Below are 21,950 nucleotides of genomic sequence, written 5' to 3' on the forward strand. Positions count from 1 at the left end.
CAGTGTGTGCAGCTGTCAGCTGTGAAACATTAAATATTGAACAGACCGAGCGTGATGTGAAGGGCCAGTGTGTTGGAGCATCCCTCTCCACTGGAAGCCCCCCGCACTTCAACATTTTCCATTACGGTGTCACTCTTGGACATGCTAGCGAGGCTTGAAATCCTGTGTTCACTTGCAGAGGAGTATGATCTTTGAGACTTTTTTTTTTTTCATTTTGATGATAGCTCTTTTAAGTTTCTTCGTTCAAAAAAGCGCCGCTGACAACTTGAACCATCATTAAAAGATACTCAGGCGTATTTTCCATGACCTGTAACAAGCTATTCCCACTATAAACAATGGCTGTTAAAATGCAATTAGTGAAAACACATTTCTTGCTGCTCGTGTTTATTTTACCAGCAACTTCCACAGAGTAGAGTTGTTTTCTTCAGCTGTGATATTGGCTCGTGCAAATATTTTCCTGATTACTTTACTCGAGGGTAAAACTTGTAATTCGTTCCCTATGAAGAGCTCTGTGCAGTTTCTTGTAGTGATAAAGACAATGTCCATGGGGCATCTCAGCTGTACATAAATCACTCTGGCACAAGGACCAAGCTAATTATATGAGCCAAGGGCGTCACTCCCAAGATGAAGAAAGACCAGCAATCCAGACTGGATTCAGTATTGGCACAAAAGCAGCCATATTTATAACACTGGATGCTTGATGTTTACAGGTTATTGCCTTAATTAAATGAGAATGTGAGTGATCAGCATGGCCAAAAGAGAAGCTATCAAAGTCTAGGTCTGAGGAAATTTGTACTAACAAGGGATTAAAAAAATTAAGTATCCTAATACCCTTTGATGTATTTGTGGTACTAAATTATCTGAATTACAAACTTGTTGACATGTGGATTACAGCAGTTCTCTGGGTTAGAGTGTGGTGAATAAACCCTCACAGATTAGACATTAGATTGGCATGATGGTTGATGATGGCACTATTGCATGTTTGCATCTTCATACACAATCATGCAAATGTTGTGCCAGTGTGTCCTGTCGTCATCGTGCAAACATTGGACTGTTTTCCGTTGCACACGAGTTAAAGTGTCCTGTCCACTCCATCTTGTTCACCCAACCTCTCCTTCCACTCTGTGTCTCTGTAACCGTATTATCTCTTTGAATTCACTGACCTCAAATCCTGCTGTGCTGTCCTTTTGCTGTCACTGATGTTTGGATTTTTGCGTGTCGTCTGATAATTCGTTCCCTCATACTGTTGCTATTTCTTGCAGTTGAGGAGGACCAACAGTCGGCGTTATCGCCTAAAAAAAAGCAACGTAACGGAGGCATGAGAAATTCTCCGAACTCCTCGCCCAAGATAATGAGGTAGGACAAAAATGATGATATTTCTGCTTTGTCGTACTTTGTGGTGAGCTATTTGACCTTTTTTATGTTCAAAATTTGTGTGCTATTAAACTGTAAAATGTGCCACTCACTACATTATAAACATTGTTACATACATTGATACATTTTTAGTCATGTTTCTGTTATGTCCAATATTCATTTTCCTTTTAGCTCTGTTTTTGGTCTCCACCAACTCCACAGGGAAACAGCAGGTTCTTTAGCTGCTAAATGCTCCATAACTTAGCCTGTTGACAATAGCTGCTGTCATTTGCCACAAGGTTGAAACAGTGAAGTTGTGAGTCATAAACCCAAAACGATGAGCTGACAAACACTAAACTGGGAACCGCAGAGTTTGGTAATGATTTTCTGTGGGTTCATCACCATGGACGATCCCTTTTGATATTATCATTTGTTGATACGAAAAGATTGTTCAGTGCTACTTTAAGGTTAAGGCTCAGCAGTATGTATCGTGGAAAAAACATCTTAAAGAAAATGTTTGTGTGCTCCTGTTTTCATGGCAAACATGTCAGACCTGGAGAAGGTTTCAAGTGACAACCACAGACTGCAGCTCTTAAACAGGCCTGGCACTAATGACAGCACCAGCTAGTCAGAGAGGCTCTAAAGGATAGATAGCCCAAGGCTATTCATCTATTGTCGGATCCCTCTGAGCTCTTTTCAGCACGTAAGGCCACAGATGATATGTATCATCACAATGAAAGGCGAGTTCAAATGCTACCTTGCTTTTATCTTGTCCCGTAAAATTAAATCGGCGCTTATTGATTTTGACTGGAGATAACGCTGTTATTCAACAAGAGGCCATTACAGGGATGATAATAGTAATAGTCATTGTCATTAAGTGCCATGTTGTAAGGAAGCAAGGCAATGGGGAAGTCCTGCAGCCTGACATATACAAAGTGGAATTGTGCAGATGAAATTGAATTAAAACTGACAGATGACTTTATGTTCCCACTGCTAATATGGCTGCTGTGCGTTTGACATTTAGAAATTAAATCCACAAATGTCCAAATGGTTTGATACTATGACACACAATACAGATCAGTGATTGTACAGCAGTGATAAAAAATGATTTGGTATTATATCTAAAAGGAGTGTTTATATGCATAATTTAGCATTTTCCTTTGATCTATGGCCTCTGATTTTTTCAGGTGGGCGTCTGCCCTTCTTTGATTGTTTGATTTAGTTCAAAGTGGTGTCAAAGTTGAATTGCTCCAGGTGATTTCCAGACTCTTGGGTAACAAAGGCAGGGTTTTCTAATGCTATAGCCATCAGCTAAATATCAGCCCACCAAACCAATCTACTTGTCATGCTAAAACACTCTACAGCACAGGTGGATGTGTTATTTCATCCAGCATGTCTGCTGCCTACACGCTGGAGAGGCATTCGCTGCAGTAGCCTAAGGGATACTTCATTGCAACAAGCGGAGAAAAAAACATCTTGCTGTATACTATATCAAATGTGTTTTTACAGGACCTGCGGCCTCAAGGCCTTTGTAAATAAGTAATGATCAACAGATTGGCTGTGGGTTTTGAAGAGCAAGCCTTTGTCAGTTTGCATGATGGGGAGGATTTTCAAAGACTTCGCCTGTCCTCACTGCTTGTGCACAGTTACAGTCAGCTACTGCAGTGATGCTGAAATAGAAAATTTACATAATATGCATGTTTAGCTTCTACTTTATGTCTCTCTCGGCTGTCACTGCGCTCCTCCAGAAGACACCTGGCTTTATGTTTCTCGGTCGTGACGTGTGAAGTCTTGTCAAACGTGTCATCTTACTACTAAAGTAGTGAATTATGCTGCTGATCATTTTGAATGTTTAGAAGTGCGCTTACGGAGATGACACTCTCGGAGCCTCTACTCTGTGTAATGAAACGCACCGCACAAAAGAAGGAAGCAATCAGCTGTGGAAGCGGAGCTGTCTCCTGTTTCCAGATGTATCAGCAAACTAACACGTCCAGTCTGGAACTTAGCAATGACGACCGCACTGAAATTAACACCATTTCCACAGGCTCCTTGATGGGTCATAAGACACATCTAATTGTGGGATGTCACAACGCGTTCGGTCACATCGGACTGCACCGACATACACGTCATGTCTGCTACAGCACTGCTGAGGCAATTGGCAGTGCAGGGTAGTGACAAGCCGTCATGGCTGACAGTGAGCGATAGCTATCCTGGCAGAGCTCTGCCTCACCAGTCATCTCCACAAGGACAAACTGAAGTGACAGGAGCTCCACTGAGTGAGTGGTGAAACATTCGACTTCTGATGAAATATTTAGCCGAGGTGTAAAGCCACTAAATGCTTTCACTCTTATTAGAAGTTGAATTTAAGACTCGAGCACAAGCCAATGAAGTAGAGTTATGAAAGATAGCTGTCATGGATAAATAGTGCTGAATTTATGGATTTATTTATTTTCAGAAGATTTATGAACATCATTTATCATGCAAAGATGTGAAACGTTTTCTGGTTCCAGCTTGTGAAATGTGAGGATCGGCTGCTTTATCCTGTTTTGACATCACTTTAAATTGAATACGTTTGGGTTTGGACCGTTGGTCGAACAAAAGAGGAAATATGGAGACGCCACCTTGAGCTGTGAGAAAAACGTTCTGACTTTTCACAGACTATTAATCATAGAATAAACCAATTAACTGTAAAACATAATCAACAAATGAGGCCATAATTAATGTACTAAAGTTCCCTAAATGGAAAGTTTTCACCATCTCTTAAATTTTCCAGCCATTTTGCAAGAATCTAGGTGATATTTTCTCTTCAGCATTTACTCTTACATTTTCAAGTTCTGCATTTTCATGATGGTATTTTACATTCTTTCATCCACAGAATTTAATATGCACACACACTCTGTCTAAATTAGAATTTCTTTGACAGATGAGATCCTAAGAGGCAGAAAGTGGCAGAAAAGACATTTCCTCCTCCAACTCCTTCCATTTTTGAAGGGACATCCAGGTCTTGCCTAGGGGTATAGAAGCCCAAGGCGGGCTTTTTTGGCTTCGGTCTCTCGGAGCCTGAGGGATGGAAGTTTCGGCTGACACTTTCATGCATACTTAACATGTTACTTTAAGTAGCATTCTTTTAAGTACTCATGTGGATTAAAGAGATGCTCTTCTTACAGGGAGACGACTTGAAGTATTTAAAAGGTTTTGGACAGAGACAGAAGTCTTCTGTCTGAGTTTCAGAAGATAACATCTTCAGCTCTGATCTGACTCTGACAAAGTCCATTAGGTGGAAATAAAGCTGTTTTGGGCAGCACACGGCCTCCATAGAGCAGCTAATGGTGCTCGATCACATTGGCTGGGTCGGACTTTCCTTCATCCAGTTTCTATGTTCTCCCTTTGTCTGTGTGGGATTCCACCAACAGTCCAAGGACATACAGTCCAAAGACATGCTGGTGAACTGGAAATTGCAAATTCAGCAATAATTCAATATTATCGTATATTGACTTTTGCTGGAATCGAATTGCGATGATGGTCTTTTTGTGTCATCATTTTACTAAATGATATTGTCCAACTCAGTGATTTCAAGGAGAATGCAATAATTTTGCATACATACACAATATGTCAGTCATAAAAATATCTGTATTTTTAATGGTGAAAGTGATTTCAGCTACATAGCATAGTCGTACCTTTCTTTCTATTGTATGTAAGTGTGTTTGCATTGTGATAGACTGGGGAGCTGTTCAGCATATGCTGTGCCTCTCTCATAATGCATGCTGGGATAGACTGTAGCCCCAGCACGGTGACAGATTAGAAATGGGTAGATGGACAATCCCTTAAATTGGTTACAGTAGAGCAGCAGGAATGGTACTTTAAGGCAGCATGGAACTGCACTTTTAGGCTAAAAGGTAGGAAAATGTAAACACTTGAAAATGTAAAGTATGGCTCAAGACAATAGCCTCAAATATAACGTTAACAAAAGCTACACCTCAAAAGAAAATTGCTGTTTTTGACGAGGACTGGAGAAACTTTTGAGAGTAGCACCTGATGTTGGGTATGAATGTGTGCTATTTCTAGTAGGAGGAAGATATTAGATATGATTTCATACATTTTACAAGTTTTATTTCTATTTATTTTGTTTGTTTTTTGCAGATTAGTCGACTATTTAATTGTTTGTTTCAGTATCATAAATTTGAATACATCTCTAGGAAGTCTGTTAAGAGATCATACCACTCTGACCAGAACAAAGCGTGTTATAACCGCAGGTACTCATGTTGGAGACCACTTTAGTGGTCAGTGTTGGCGAGGATGAAGCTCACCACTGCGCTCAGTAAAATTAGTTTATCTAGTTCTGATGCTCTGTTTAAACATTAATAGGCTTCACTTTGAAAAGCAAATATGATTGGGCAAATTACTGAAATATTTAAAGTCTGGTCTGTTAAAGCTTTTACCACACAGCACACTACGTCAAAAGCTGTATGCAGTAAGGGGGCGTAATTACATCTCCGTGCTCATGCCAGTCAACGCAGTGTGTTGCTGCCATCTCCTTCCGCCTGGCTGCCGCTGCTGATGTCACTCTGCTTGATGACATGGCAGTTTTGTTGGCATTTCTGCAGATGGCCTCTGACAGGAATGAGCAAAGGGGGAAAAGGGAAGAAAGCTACTTTTCTGAGTATAACTGATTTGTTTGGAGAACCTTAAATATTCTGATGGTCTATTGATGGATGTTTTTGACAATTAACGAGTGAAATTTGTCTAACTTTTATTTTTCTTGATCTCAATTATTGTGTTTCATTTTTGCATTTTTGAGTTTACTCGTGTTATTATCATCATTTGCAATCTTAACATGTTTCAATCTTTATTTAGCCAGAAATATAACATCCCAAAGAACAAAGTGCAGTACAAGCCACGCATACAGAAATCAGTATAGGCCGATTCTGTCTCTGTCTGTCTGTCTGTCTGTGTCCTTGAAAATGGATTTAAAAGCATTCTTTTCTCAGGATTATCATGTGATGATTTTGCTTTATTAGTCAAAAGCTAAGAGTTCATTTAATCCACATTTACAGTGTCTGGTGCTATTTTTTAATTCCCTCCATCCTGTCTTTTTGTTTGATTAGACATGACCCGCTCCTCATCCCGGGAAACGAGCAGATTGAGAGCATGGATGAGAACGTAAAGAAATACGACTCCACGGGGATGTTTCACTGGTGCCCGTCCAAAGACATCGAGAAGGTCATCTTGGTGGGTTCTGCTCCTTTACTCTGCACACGTCATTTGTCCCCGACACTCTTCTCTCCGGTGACAGATGTGTCATGTCACAAAGCACCATCAGAGGTTGACAGGGCACTTAAACACTCTGTAATGAGGTGTTTGACATGTCATTTGCTATATGGGGGCCCTGTACATAGAACATTTCTTGGACTAATACATATGCAATTTTTCATATTACTTTCATAGTCTAATGCAGTCATGAACTGCATGATATATTTTTCTGGGTGAATAGGCAACTGAAAAAAGAGAAAGCACTAACATTTGCTCGAAAAAAGCAGTTTGTCTCATAAACATCTTTTATTTTTATCCCTTGCTCTTGCTTTCCTTCACAGACCCGCAGCGAGGCAGCCATGACTGTTCTCAGCGGTCATGTGGTCGTGTGCATATTTGGAGATGTGAAATCAGCGCTGATCGGTCTCCGGAACTTTGTCATGCCTCTGAGAGCGAGCAACTTTCACTACCATGAGCTGAAGCACATTGTGTTTGTCGGCTCCCTCGAGTATCTGAAGCGGGAGTGGGAGACTCTTCACAATTTCCCAAAGGTCTCCATTTTACCTGTGAGTTCAATGAAATCACCCAACCACCCTGTTTTCTACAAATTACATCAATATGAAACTTGCATTGCAGACATGTAGCAAACATAATGCTGTTTTTAGCCATGCTAGCAGCATGGCTTGGTCTGACTGGCAGTCCACCAATTTTTTTCCAGACTGAAATATCTAACTATTGGATGGACTGCCATGAAATTTCATACAGAATTTCATTAATGGTAACAAAACAATGTGTCTAATTACTTTGTTGATCCCCTCACTTTTCCTCTAGAGGCATCATGAGGTCAAAATTTCAAAAGCAAAATGTTGAAATGTTGGGAACTTATATTTATTTAACTTGAAATATTGTTTTATGTATAAAATATTTGCCCCTTGCAACTAAAGCATTTGATTAAGGTTAGGCAAAGACAGTGGTTTTGATTAAATATTTAGTCAAAGCTGACTTGAAGCACAAAATGGGACAAAACCATGATCGTTCCTTAAATAATTGTCTCAGTATCCAACAACACAACGGACACTGGATGTCAAGACTTTCAACGACCTTTGTTAAATGTAAAAATATCACACTTCTGTATTGAGGACTTTGCCAATGAAGTAATGGATAAATGGACAAAAGCATTTTGCCTGAGATGAGGTTGAGATATGTTTCAAGGATGAAAACCACAATTTAAAAGTCACTACATTTTCATCCACCTCGTATCATGTAGGTGAGATAACAAATTCTCTCCTTCACTTCCTCTCAAAGGGCACACCGTTGAGTCGGGCGGATCTGAGGGCTGTCAACATCAACCTCTGCGACATGTGTGTCATTCTGTCAGCCAATCAGAACAATATTGACGATGCATCACTGCAGGACAAAGAATGCATCTTGGCGTCACTCAACATCAAATCCATGCAGTTTGACGACAGCATCGGGGTCTTGCAGGCTAATTCCCAAGGTAAGGAGCGCCCTATCATAGTTCACTGCACCGCCTGGAAGGGACAGGGCCCTGGCACAGAGAATATCCCTCACTGGGTGCTGCCTGGCTGACCTGGTGTCACTGCGTTTGACAGTAAACCCTACTGACTATTCCTCAGGTTACTGTAACAACTGGTTTCTTCACAAACCTAATTGGTGGCAACAAGCACAGCGCTGGCACAAAAGCCTTACCTGCCTTACACATATTTACTTTTCAGTATGTGGAACTGCTGTGTAAAAAATATATTATGTGTATATTTTATGAATTTTGCATGTCGCAACTCTCAAAACAGCAACTGAAGCACTCAGTTTGCTGGAGATGGCCTTCAATAATGGTCAGTCTTTGGTACTGAGAGAAATGCTTTTAGAAACCTTTTGACCTGAGGAGTGGGGAAAAAATCCCTGCCAATTTCATTATTTCTCTAATACATGTATGACCTCGCATTTGCCTGAGTCAGCAGTAAGTGATGGATGTCAAAACACGGCCTATGTATAATACATACAGCATCACTGATTTAATGTGCTTACTTGTCAGTCTGAGGAAAGCAAGGAATGTCAAGTCAATTTGAATTCAATCTTGCGTCACTTATTTTCTATTTCATGGCTCCGTACTGTACACGCTTTTGTGGGTGTGTGCAAAGGTTTCCGTCTCCATGCACACACAATCTAAGGGAAACAAAATGAGCAGTATGTCACATCTATTATATACAGTATGGACTAATACTGGACTTTGTCAAGAACACAGTAACATCGCACTCAGCAACTTTATGCTTTAGCAATGGCTGGGAAAAGATGAAACAGCCCCGGCGTTTTAGTTCTGCTGATATGCTTCTTTGTAGCCTCTGATGAAGTGCTGAATATTTCATTAACAGTTGTGCTTTATGTTATGTGTGTGTCCATTCAGGCTTCACACCACCAGGGATGGATAGATCCTCTCCTGAAAACAGCCCAGTCCACGGATTAGTAAGGCAGACTTCTGTCACCACTGGAGCAAATATTCCAATCATAACAGAACTAGGTATGCTGGCTGCTGTGTATTTATGTCACTTGATTGATATGCTAGCTCCAGCGTTGCATGTATTTTTTTTCAGTTAAGTAGTTGTTAACAGGTCTGAAAACACAATTTCTGCAATTAGATGCTGTCAACACTTGATTAACCATACTAAAAGTGGAGTATTTGTGTTTTGTTTTTTTGTCCCTTGTTGACATGCTCCAGTAACTGTTTTTCCTCAACACTTGTCTAGCACCATTAGCAAAGCCAGGCAAAAAACTGCCTGTGATTTCATTCAGTCAGGATAAAAGCAGTGGGACCAGCATACAAATGATAACTGAGCTGGGTAAGAAGTGCCTCTGTCCTGTACTGCAGTGTTGTAACTGCTGCTGCCTCCATATCAGCTTTCTTTTGATTTCTCTCGCTGCACAAGAGGCTCAATCCATTCCCATGGCATCACTTTGAGCACATTTTACCCTTGGTTCTGGTTGAAATTGCCTGTCTTGTTTTGGCCCCTTATCTCAAAGCAAAATTTTTCCCTTTTATTTTTCTAAGAATTGCGAGGCCTTTGATCCCTCAGAAGTCCTCGTGGCTGTTTTCATAGCATCTTCTGTCGGATCACATTCTCTGGCCCGTGCCCGTCTTTCATCTCAGCCCCGTCGATATGACTGACATTTATTTCTGTCCTCATAGAAGTAGCGGTTCTCCAACTAAATTTTACATCATTACTTTCTTCCAGCTACTGCATGTGTTTCTGTGCTCAAATACATCTTCAAAGAGGGTTCTGGGGCAATGAGATACTTTCATTTGTTTTGACATGCAAGTACAAGTAATTGGAAGTTCTGTCTTGGATTTACAAGACAAACAATGGCATATTGGTGTTATTGATATTAACTTCAGGAGGACTTTGAATCAAGGCCTGAAGCTTTGACAATATGCATGGTGTCATGAGTGTGCATGAATGGCCTGGATATGGAATGTGGCAGAGGCAAGTTGGCCACAAGGCCGAACGTAAATACCAGACACGGTTTCATTTCAGCCGCTAAAAAGACGCCAGAATTTTGTCATAATTCGGAAAGAGGAAATTAAACCATACAGAGATTTCTAATACAGTCCATATCTGCAGGTACTGACTGTTGTGCACAACCTCTCCTCTTTTGTGTCCTCCTCTTCACGCAAATCAAGTATTTGCCTGACGTATGCTTAAACACACGATCCATGCTTTTTCAAATCACAATAATGTCATGAGATCTGGTTTTGTAGTGCACAAAATGAACATGAGGACTTTATGATAAGTCTATCTACATGTTTACCCCCATAGTGAATGACTCGAATGTTCAGTTTCTGGACCAAGATGATGATGACGACCCAGACACAGAGTTATACCTCACTCAGCCTTTTGCCTGCGGGACGGCCTTTGCAGTCAGTGTGCTGGATTCCTTAATGAGTGCTGTAAGTTTATGATTTATGATAGAGTGACATATAATATCTGATGTGAAATATGCAAAGAAATCTTGGGTTTTGATATGAGGACAGGTGTCAGAATACCTCTACCCCCTCCAAAAATGTGGGCACTCTGATCATGTTAAAACAATACACGACAAGACTGGAACTTGTACTGGGTATGATGGCTTCACTTGTCTGCCTTTCAGTTTGAGAGAGGTTAGAACAAAGCTGCCTTCAAGTGCGCTCCAGTCTAGACAAAGGTAATGCTACCTAATGGACAGCCCTCATCCATCATTTTAGTCAATAGGGCTGTCAGCAGCCAAGGGAGATGTCACTGTGCTGTACAAGCAGAGGGAGACGAGACTGCAGTGCAGCGAGAAGGTGCAGACATTTGGACTTTTTAGGATCAACAAAGCAGAAAGTTGTTGGGATTAAAAAGATAACTTCACTGGGGAAAGTGCATCTGCAGGCTCAATGTACAGCTTGTAAAACTGTTTTTTTTTTTCCACAAAATTGTCAGTTATTTAGCTGTAAGAAATCCCTGTACAGCATGAATGCGTGCCTCTCTCTGATGGGACTGAGAGTAACCTGCAGTAATTGGATTCTCCTGTCTTTTCACTCAGTGTGCAAAGCAATGTGACGCAACAGAGCAGGGCTAGATGCCACCATTTGGCCTAGCTGGCACTCTGAGAAGGTTCAATTGTGACTTTGATAGTGTTTGCTTAAGGATTTATCCCCTCTCTACCTTCATTCCTTCAGACATACTTCAATGATAATATCCTCACCTTAATCCGGACGCTGGTAACAGGCGGGGCGACGCCAGAGCTGGAGGGGCTGCTGGCAGAGGAGAATGCATTACGGGGTGGCTACAGCACGCCACAGACCCTGGCGAACAGGGACAGGTGTCGCGTGGCACAGCTGGCCTTGTACGACGGACCCTTCGCCGACCTCGGGGTACGTGACTGATCTTGTCACCCAGGGGCTAAGCACGTCTTTGTCTGATGGGGTTGTGGGAGCTGACTTTAGTGACAGGATTCAGACTAAAAGGGACGGCTGTGATTCAGAGTTGAGATAAGTAACAGAGATTGTGTGTCCAAAAATAGATGAGTTCTGTGACAATGAAAATTAGAGTTTTAATCCCGTCCAGTCACCATCAAATAAGTCTTACAGAAAAAAAATTAAAGCAATATTGTATTTAATATTCATACAGTATGAGATGTCAGCTATATAGTTTATGGACTGCAAAGAGAAGGAAAAAAGCTAATTAAGCTAGCTAGCTTGCAAAGTATCGCTCAACAGCTCTGTCGCTCACGGGACAATAAGTTAATGCAATTCATTCAAGACCACTGATTCCTGTCTTAAAACCAGGCTCTCGTTGAGCAGTTTATGCTTAGACAGAGGATGATTAAGTAAAACTGGATGGTGCAACACAGCTATTAAGATAAGATAGCTTCGTCCATTTTGGATTTTCTAGCTCTCTTTCATTGCTGCCAAGGTCAGCTCCGTGAGGGCAGTTTCCTTTTGGTCAATGGTGGGAATTTATGTGCGCGATGGTACTGAAATGAATGTGGTCGAGGCTTCAGGGTCGTCCGAATAATTTGCATCACTGCCTGTAAATGATTATTTTGATGCATTTTTATATTTATGTCTAGTGTTAAATTTTTGTTCAAATACAAACCATATATGACAGTTTTTTTGTTTGTGCGACTGTCTTGCAGGATGGTGGGTGTTATGGTGACCTGTTTTGTAAAGCCCTGAAAACATACAACATGCTGTGCTTTGGCATCTATCGGTTACGAGACGCACATCTTAACTCTCAAAGCCAGTGTACCAAACGGTGAGTACAGCCCTTATGTGTTCAAAAGTGTTCAAAACAGCCACAGAAAAGGCTTAAAAACTACCTTTAACCGTTACTAAATTTAGAACTGCCCTCCCATCTGCTCCCTCTCTCCTCTAGGTACGTCATAACCAATCCACCATATGCGTTTGAGCTGGTGCCCTCAGACCTGATATTCTGTCTGATGCAGTTTGACCACAACGCTGGCCAGTCTCGAACCAGCCTCTCCCACTCTTCACATTCGTCCCATTCCTCCAGCAAAAAGAGCTCCTCCGTCCACTCTATCCCAACCACCAACCGCGCCAACCGCAACAAAAGCAGGGACTCTCGAGACAAACAAAAGTATGTGCCCCTCTAAAGCTCTCTGACTGTCTTTGTCCGTGAACAGTGCCTGCCAACAGTTGCTGTCCTGTGTGTCCTTTTGCAGGGTCCAAACAGACTGTAACATGTCTGGGTGTCCATGTGTGTATGTTTGTCTGAATGTGTTTGTATGTTCCTTGTATGTCTTAGTTTGCCTCCAACGACCTAATGCAGTAAAGAACAGTGTGGTTTACCCCTTGACCAGGGCCACCTCATTGTACAGGGCAAACTAGGCTACCAAAAAGGGCTTCTGTCCAGTTGTTGTTATGGTGGCTCTGAATTTTTCCATCCTTGTAGATTTTTATGCAAAGAACTAAGTAAACTTTCCGCAGGGTTGTAAGTAATTCTGTTGTTCTTGAGGAGCAGAGTCATTAATTCATTTCAGATCACATTTTGTCTTGATAGACTTAGACTTTACTTTATTGATCCCAATTTGGGAAATTCTTTTGTTGCAGCAGCAGGTTAAACATACACGTAAACATAAAATGATGTAACATTTCTTGATTTTCATTATCCAGAAACCTTTAGAAACCTGTCCAAAGGCTCTCTGTGGCTAAAAGCAAGTTATCAGAATCAACAATTAAACTTTGAGACACACACACATGTAGAAGAGGGTTTTTAAGATAAATCCTCTTACTGTCCAATTCACTGCTGACTTTGTTTTGATCCAAGTTTTATTGAATGTAGTTCAAAGGATCATTTGAGTTGATCAGGTTCATCGCTGATTTCACTGTAGTGCGCTTACCCGCACACACAGGTGAGGTGATGACTGTTGGTTACATGTGAAGGACAGGCCCCTGGAGCAAAAAAAATGAACAAAAAAAGAAGCATTTGTTTAATACGTGTGATTTTGGCCAATAAAATATACAGTACAACAGAACATGTCCCCTCAGAGTTGGTGCTGCCAATTCCAAGTGCAGAATTGGCTAGACCTTTAGTTTTACTTGTGCTGTGTTTTTGTTAACTCTCACCTCTGTGATAAAGGTCACTGGGTCCTTCCATCTTATAGCATTCCAGGTTTTGCTCTGTTGAAACTTGTTTGTTTTATTTAAATCAAAGCTGAATCTTATTGTTCTTGAACTGCACTTTAGTCACAACCCAGATTCCAAAAAAGTTGGGACACGGTGTAAATTGAAAATGAAAACAGAATGCAATCATGTGCAAAGAAACTGTGTTTACTTACAACAGTTCTACAAAGTGTTCCTGAGCTCATGTAGTAATATCCTTTATCCATTCATGTGTTCACAAAGTGGTGAACCTCGTTCCATCCTTGCTTGTGAATGACGGAGCCTTTCCAGGATGCCCCTTTCATACCCAATCATGATACTATCACCTGTTACCAATGAACCTGTTTACCTGTGGAATGTTCCAAACAGGTGTTTCTGGAGCATTCCACAACTTTCAAGTTGCTCCTGTACCAACTTGTTTGAAACATGCTTGCTGCATCAAATTCAAAATAAGCAGATATTTACAAAAATCAATGAGGTAAAACATATTTACTATATATCAAAAAGGAATAACAAGTTGTCACATTCTGTTTTACTTATGTTTTACACAACGTCCCACCTTTTTTGAAATCATAGTTTTTCATGTCTTAAAAGTTCATGCCTATGTCATGCCTATGAAATACTGAGCATCATGTCCTCTTAATGCCTTGTGATTTCCATTCACATTCAAATGTTTTACTTAAATGTTATTTGCCACCATGAAGTATTAATTATATCAAGATATTGACAAGTAGAAGCTGTTAAGGTTATTAATAAAGTTGCACCGCCGCTCTAATTACATTGTCTTCACATGTGAATCAAATTTCAATGTTTATTTGTTACATTTTGTTTTAAAGCCATTTTAGTGAAAGTTTGGCAAGCTAACAACATGTTTATTATTATTTTGTGGATTACCAGTAATTACATTTTTACCAGAAACTGATAAACGCATTCTTCACAAAGTGTGTGCTAAAGGTCATGGTTCAAAGAAGCAAACAGAACTGCATCATCAGCAAAAAGACAGACGTCTAGTCCTAAAGCGAACAATCTCCACTCCCCAGCTGTGCCCATTGATTCTTTCTATGAAAACCCCTAACAAAATACATAGCATGCCACATCCTTGACAGACCCCAGAGCAGAACACACTTTGACTTATTGCCAGAAACACAGACACAACTGTCACTCCAGTTGTATAAGGATTGAATGTCTTGTAGAACAAGCCACAGCACCTCGTAATCAGCGCGCCCACAAGTCACCAAGAGGGAAGCATTCATCAAACTTCTGCAAATTAGTGAAATAGATGCAGACTGGATGGGCAATGACCAGTCCTGTATTGCTACAAGAGTAAAGAGTTTGTCTGTTGTTCCGTAAGCAGGGAGGACTCCACCATGATCACTACCTCCCAACCAGCACACTGGCATATGTTTTCCTTGGGAGGCTCAGCACTGTGATGCCCAAATAACTTCATCACACCTTCAAGTAACCTCATTCAAAAAGGGGAACTACCATCCATCTGCCAAACCATAGGCACTGTCGAAGACTGCCATATGACACTGAAGAGGTGCATTCAGAATGTTCTCCTAGCCTCTCAATGCCTGTCTGTTGATCCAGGAATCCCCTGAGCCAACCAAGCCAGAAAAACCTCCTTTACCACTGGTGTACAATGGCAGGCTCTGTAACAGGCACCAATGACTTTCTGGCCACAACTCTGCAATGGAGACTTTGTGGAAACGAACTTAAAAGATGTTCCCAGTTCATCATCACTTTGCATTTGGGCTTACCAGGTCTGTCTGGCATCCCCCCACATCCATCTCATAACTCTCAGTGGAAAGTGGTGACCAGTAAACAGCTCTGCTCCTCTCCTCACCTGAGCATTTAAGACATAGAGCACCTGACCAAATGATATGACTTCAAAGTCGATGATCGATCTTTGTTCTGGAACCATGTACTATTACCACTCAGTACTCAAACGTGTTTTATTATGTACAGTTTATGGCTAGCATGGAGGTCCAATAACAAAGCACTACCCAGGTTTAGATCAGGTAGGCGGATCCTCCCAATAACCCCTTCAGGTTTCCAAGCTCAGCTACTCGTCAAGTCTTCAGGTGGCACCCTATGTAGGACCTGAACCAGAGACTTCAAGAAGTACATTTGCTATACAGACACAAATACACAAAGAATAGTTTGATCCTTCATCTTTGTAGAATGCAGTCATATCGAGGCAACCGTCTCATTTTGTTGGAAAACTCCAACACAACAGTGCTCAGCTGGAGGTTCATGTGTATCACCAAACTCAATAGGTGCCTCTAAACGTGGACAACTCCAGAATCCAACTGCTAACCAGGAGCAAGGCATTTTGACTATGATTGGCAATACAGCAACATGACAAATTTAAATGGCCATAACTCATTATATTGTACAAGGAGCCATAGTATTCTGAGAGTGTGAATTAATAAGAATTATTGTCTGTCATTGTGTGCATTTTGAAAAGAAATATCTAAACATTTTGTATTATTTACACATTTAGAGGATTTTGCAGATTTGGCACAGGTATGCATCCTCCGAGCACTTTTTTAATCTAATATTCTTGCTATGGGAAAATATTCACATTCAAATATTCTTTGATTGTTCATTCAAAAGATGAATGAGCACATGTTACATTTCCACAGCTGCTGAATGAATACTACAAGTATTATGGTTAGTAATCTGTGCCCATTTAAAATAATAATAAAAAAAAACATTTTCAGCCTCATAAATTCATTCACATTGCACATTTTACAGAAATTGTTGTAATTCCACATGAAATTGCTGAGCCCTCTTGTTTTGTGCTGATCCAAGTACATTATGTAACACATTTGGTATGTTAACTGCATGCTGGCCATTGGGTTCTGAATTACATCTGAAATATGGACAACATCATCCTTCCAATTGCTTTGGCAACAGGCATGGATTCAGTATGGCTGCTTGACACATGCTACACTGGCTAGATGCATAGTAATGGCACCCAAAGATTTTCTGACATGATACACATTCTGTTTTTCTTTAATTTTGTTGAGTCGTTGATTGCACCCTACTGTTTAACCTAGATTACATCCACATGTAATGAGAGCATCTGCTGTTTTTATACCTCTGATCACCATGCTGTGCAGTTTCTGTTATTAATGGTCATATTAGTATTTCCCATTAGCTTACATTTAGTGTACTACTCTCTTTTTCCAAAGTGCAACAAGGATGAATAGAGTGGGCCAAGGTACGGAAGTGAATGATTATGCATGATGTTAAATAATGCATTGAATACGGTCATGTCCTTGCTGACATCTTGCCCTCTGAATGAAAGCCAAGTAGTTTAGTGTTTCCAAACGATTGCATCAGGACCGCATGGTTATGACCTATGCAGTACATCTCACTTTAGGTCTGACTGTAGAATGTGTGATTGCAACTGAATGGTTTGATGCTACTTCATATTATTCTGTATCAAGTGATGTTTGATGTTTTGTTATTGGCAACATGTATTTACTGGCATATGTGTTAATGTACTGTAGTACCACAGCCTTAAGTCATGTTGATGAAAATGCATGACCATGGCCATTGCCAAGTGGATGAATCACCAGCCATATATTATGCTAGACTATCTGTTTCCTTCAATAAGAAAAGAAAGTTGCATCAAGCCAAAGCCTGAAGCCCCACAAAAAGATTAAAAACATAAACTTTTACAGTATGAATTGTGAAGGTGAAAGTATTAACATCTAATTTGGTACAGGGAAGTATGAAAATAAATTTTGTTTAACTGGTGATCTGCATGTTTGCTGACCCAACAAAACGGCATGCTTCAATGGCAGTATGGTATATATGAAAAACCTGAGATGAGTCACATTACAGAGGGGAAACCTGGGACTATGGGACATTGAGCGATACTTACCTGCCATTAAAAACTCCATCTTGGAGCGCATTTTTATCATGTCAGAATTTCTTTCTACAAAAACAGTTGTTTATTTTATAATACGCAATGTCCCCCTAATGTTCTGTGTGCACTTGAAACACAAACACTGAAATTGTAATTGACGTCCATGTGGCATTAACTGTCTCGTGTCCCTCCTCTTTGTCTCTATATGATTTTGGCTCTTTCTCAGAAAAGACATGGTTTACAGATGAGCCAGAGAATACGCACCTGAGGACCATTCAGATCAAGCCTGTGAATACTCTCGCCGTCAACCAAGTCAGTCAATATAAATCCACAAGCAGCTTGATTCCACCCATCAGAGAAGCAGAGGACGAGTGCTGAGCTCCAGACCCGCGCCGACACCTGAACACTCGGACTCCCAGAAGACTTGGTGTGTAGGTGTCAGACTGGGACTCGGGGTGTCTTCTCATCTGCAAACACAATCATCGATTGACGTTACAAGAGACGAACCACACTGCTTTCCTCATTCATCTCTGCAGCAAGCTTACTGTACAAGCAGATTTAGAATCATACATGAAATACACATGAAGACAATCGCAGTCAAATGTCGCAGCCACTCAAATATTAGTTTGTGCAGCTAATCTTTAGTGGTGACCAGACTCCATGATTTTTTTTTTTTAATTTTATTTTATTTATTTATTTTTTTGCATTTTGGGGAATGAGGGTCACTTGAAGCAAGGAGGGGATTATTATGATAACTGGATCAAGTTTTGCAATTGTAAAAGTTGCCTTTTTAGCTGTTGATGAACAACTACTACTACTGCATTTACTTTACCCAGTGTTGCAGTTATTCTGTACAGTATGTTAAAAATGTGTATTTTACATCCAGCTGCAATCCCACCACAATGGCATTGTTAGTGACTGACTCTCAGTGATTTCTTTGCCATTTGGAGCTAATTCACAACATTTGTGACAGTTAAGATGGCCAGTGTCCATGTGTAAATGGCATTTGGCTCCAGCCTTATCTCTATCCAATTATATTTGTCTTATCTTTGCCTTTTTGAGTTGTTTGTTATAAATGTTTTCATGTTGCTGTTTGGTTGCAATGTCCAAAACCCCAGAAATCTTATTAAGTAAGGCTTTTAAGTGTCTGCAGAGTTTCTCCAGGGCTAAAACGTTAGGATTGTTGTTTTATTTTTCTTCTTTTTTTGCCAATAGCCAAATATGATAGAGCTGTTTTGTTGCCGACACTAAAATACAACCAAAAACTCACACAGCTTCTGATTCAGTGACAGAGCTAAAGACATCATTAGACAGCAAAGCTAATGCCATATGATTAGTCTGTAGGTGAGTTGAATATAAAAGCCACATATCGCATGAAGTGGGCATCTTCAAGTCCTCCTTTGGCTCTAAGCACTGCCTGACACAGGATTGTCTTGGAGGCCATAAGTGCTTGTATGTACTCCATGACCAATCTTAATGCCATAATCAGCCATGTCCATGCTTTTAGAAACAGCTCTATCATAAAATATGGTTTTGGCTATTTATATGTTCTGCTGGCAAACCATCTTGGTGATCAATCTCATATTCAATATTTTCATAAAACAATGACCACACATCTAAGGAAGCACCAATCATGGGTTTCAGTTCGTAAGTGGTTATTAATCTTGTCTTATTTAAATAATACAACATAGCTATATTGGCACTGTTGTCACTTTACGTCAGAATCAATGAAGGGTGAAGAAAGGTTTTAAAAAAGCAATCCATAAAATCCTTAATCCACAGTGGATGTGTCACAGTCTCACCCAGGATTCGTGTTGGATATGAAAAGAGAAAGGTTGTGACATTTTTACTGGCACAGAGAACATCCAGATCGTCCGTCCGTCAGTGCCAGTAATGTGCCAGGCAGTGCTGAAGCCAACGGAGGACTCCAGAAGACCCACTGCTGCGAGAAGAGGCTTCTAGTTTAACTGGATTTAAGCAAAATGTACTTTTACTATGAGACTGAGAAATGTACTCTCCTCTTTGCTTTCCATCTTGCCAGCTCGGATTCTTTTAAAAACGAGTCTTTGAATTTCTTAATGTGAGGCTATAATTTCCTGGAGATAACTAGAATCGTAGTAAATAATTTGAAGTCTTAAAACTATTTTTAAATGGCCCATTGTCAATAGCAGAGCCTGATAGCAATTCGTTTTAATGTATAATAAATCTGTAAAGCTTAATGTAAAATATTTCTTTCTGGTGTGTTCTTGTTTGACAGATATTCTTGTTTTACAGTACCTGTGGGGTTGACAGACATTCGGCATTGCAGTCTAGTTTGTATTATTTTGTGAATTTTCTTTTAGCACATTGACTTGTGGATACAATGACAGTGCTAAGTTGATATTTCTGACTATGTCATAATACCCAATAATAAATACAGTTTATTGTCTTGTACAAATAGGCTTGTACATAAATTGTACATGATTTCATTTTGTATTTTCACAAATTAAAAGCTGATGTATTGTGTTCTACAGTGAGTGTCCTGCCATTTATTTTCTCAGGCCTTACTGGGAAGTTACTACACAGCCGCTCCAGCCCACATTTTACACATTTGTCTTGGATTATATCATTCAGGATGAGTTTAAGGTCCTCCTCCTTGTATACAAAGCCCTTAATGGACTAGGACCAAGCCGCATCGCTAACTCGCTTATTGTTTACCTTGCTGCTGGTCTAAGGTTTCCAGCAACAGTCAAAAGAAAATTGAGGATGCAGCCTTTGTCTGTTACGCCCCAATGCTCTCTAACACACTGCCTACAGATATCAGGGAAGCAGCTTGCTGAATATTTTCAAAGGAAAGCTAAAAACCTATGTCTTCACCTTAGCCTTTGACTAGCTTTGACTTTCTGATACAGGTCTGAAACTTTAGTGCTTTGCCTCGTGCTCACACACTGTTGCACTTCTTTTAAAAAGGTATTTTACTTGATTTTATGCACTCTATGTAATCTATTTTCGCCTGCCTATACAGTACCTATCATTTTATACTTTATATTTTATTTCCCTTATTCTCCTCTATTTTTACCTAGATTTTAATATTTTATTGTGTGGTTTTATGCATTGTCTTTATTCCATCTTATTTTACATTCATCTGTTTTTATGTCCATTCTGTTATATGGTGGTCTCTGGGGCAACAATGGGTTGTGCCTTATAGGCAGACGCACAGTGACATTACATCCATGAGAGTCAAGACCTGTGGTGAATCAGTATCTGAAGAGAAGGAAAAAAATTCTGTTGTGTCTGAGAACCTTCTTTTAGAGCTTCGTCCTAATAGACAATTTTACCTCAATTTTAATCTTTTATCTGTTTTTCTATATCAAGCATTTACTTTGTGCATGTGGTTTCTTTCTTGTAAAGCACTTTGAGCCGCAATCCCTCTATGAAAGGTGCTATACAAATAAAGTCCTTTATTATTATTATTATTATTATTATTATTATTATTATTATTATTATTATTAATTATCAAAGAGGGACTAATCTTCCTCCATAATGATGATATAAGGCACTTTCTGATTGCCAGACTGATCATGTGACGTGTGGATAATGGCTGATAAAAAAAACTCTCCACCTTCTCACCTTGGGGACAAAGAGGGCCCGTCATGCTGCTTGTTAATGATTTTACACACCATGGCACTGTTGGAGACTGTCAGCATGCCGATAATATTTACAGACTAACACCTCGCAGAGAAGCCGCTGATTTCCCTGATCCTCCTGCCAGCAGCAGTGTCACCTTCTTAGTAAACAAACACATGCAGCCATCACACCAAGAAACACCCACTACAAGCAAATCTGTATTTATCTAATGGATTTTAAATAAAGTTCTTTGCAGTGAAGGACTGAGCTTGATTAGAAATGTCTGTCTAGCTAGCTAGCTAAATTGCTAGAAGGACAGAGATAGCATTGGGTTGAAAAACATGGAAAACAGAATTTTCTTTTCTTCTCCATTATGACGTTTGCTAGCTGTGAGCTACACTGTCCCTCACCAGGGAAACGTCAATATTAAGTCCCCATGGGAAGGACAACACAGTAAAGTGGAAAACACAAAAAGAAAATCCACATGAGTGAAAGTAAAAGAGTGCAATAGTGGAGTAAATTAACAGTGTCTGAGAATACTGTATTAGCAACGCATTAGCCTCAGACGGCTAGTATAATGGCTAGCTTGGTTAGCAGAAAACTAATAGCAAGAAAAATAAAGGAACAAATCACCAATCAGAAAACAGCTGGAATAAAAAAAAAACATACAATTAATGCTCCAACAAGGGCGTCTGTTAG

The 21,950-nt window shown here is 40.1% G+C and overlaps 1 protein-coding gene across 9 annotated transcripts in view; it reads left to right on the forward strand.

The window, feature by feature from the left end:
• Positions 1-20,158, forward strand: part of LOC139349494 (calcium-activated potassium channel subunit alpha-1a) — an 80,461-nt gene extending 60,303 nt beyond the window's left edge. For 4 of the 9 annotated variants that reach the window (XM_070990364.1, XM_070990356.1, XM_070990358.1 and 1 more), the window contains 12 exons: positions 1,263-1,356; positions 6,459-6,582; positions 6,945-7,169; positions 7,909-8,101; positions 9,026-9,139; positions 9,366-9,458; positions 10,434-10,564; positions 11,318-11,512; positions 12,277-12,395; positions 12,516-12,737; positions 16,963-16,991; positions 17,872-20,152. In XM_070990364.1, coding sequence (XP_070846465.1) covers positions 1,263-1,356; positions 6,459-6,582; positions 6,945-7,169; positions 7,909-8,101; positions 9,026-9,139; positions 9,366-9,458; positions 10,434-10,564; positions 11,318-11,512; positions 12,277-12,395; positions 12,516-12,737; positions 16,963-16,991; positions 17,872-18,023 — 1,691 coding nt within the window. In that variant the 3' untranslated portion in view covers positions 18,024-20,152. Of the gene's footprint in view, positions 1-1,262; positions 1,357-6,458; positions 6,583-6,944; positions 7,170-7,908; positions 8,102-9,025; positions 9,140-9,365; positions 9,459-10,433; positions 10,565-11,317; positions 11,513-12,276; positions 12,396-12,515; positions 12,738-16,962; positions 16,992-17,871 lie in introns of all 9 variants that reach the window. The other 5 variants (XM_070990357.1, XM_070990360.1, XM_070990361.1 and 2 more) reach the window with 3 other exon arrangements.
• Positions 20,159-21,950: the final 1,792 nt, after the last annotated feature.

Source organism: Chaetodon trifascialis, chromosome 21 (assembly GCF_039877785.1).
Source record: "Chaetodon trifascialis isolate fChaTrf1 chromosome 21, fChaTrf1.hap1, whole genome shotgun sequence".
NCBI classification, from domain to species: Eukaryota; Metazoa; Chordata; class Actinopteri; order Chaetodontiformes; family Chaetodontidae; genus Chaetodon; species Chaetodon trifascialis.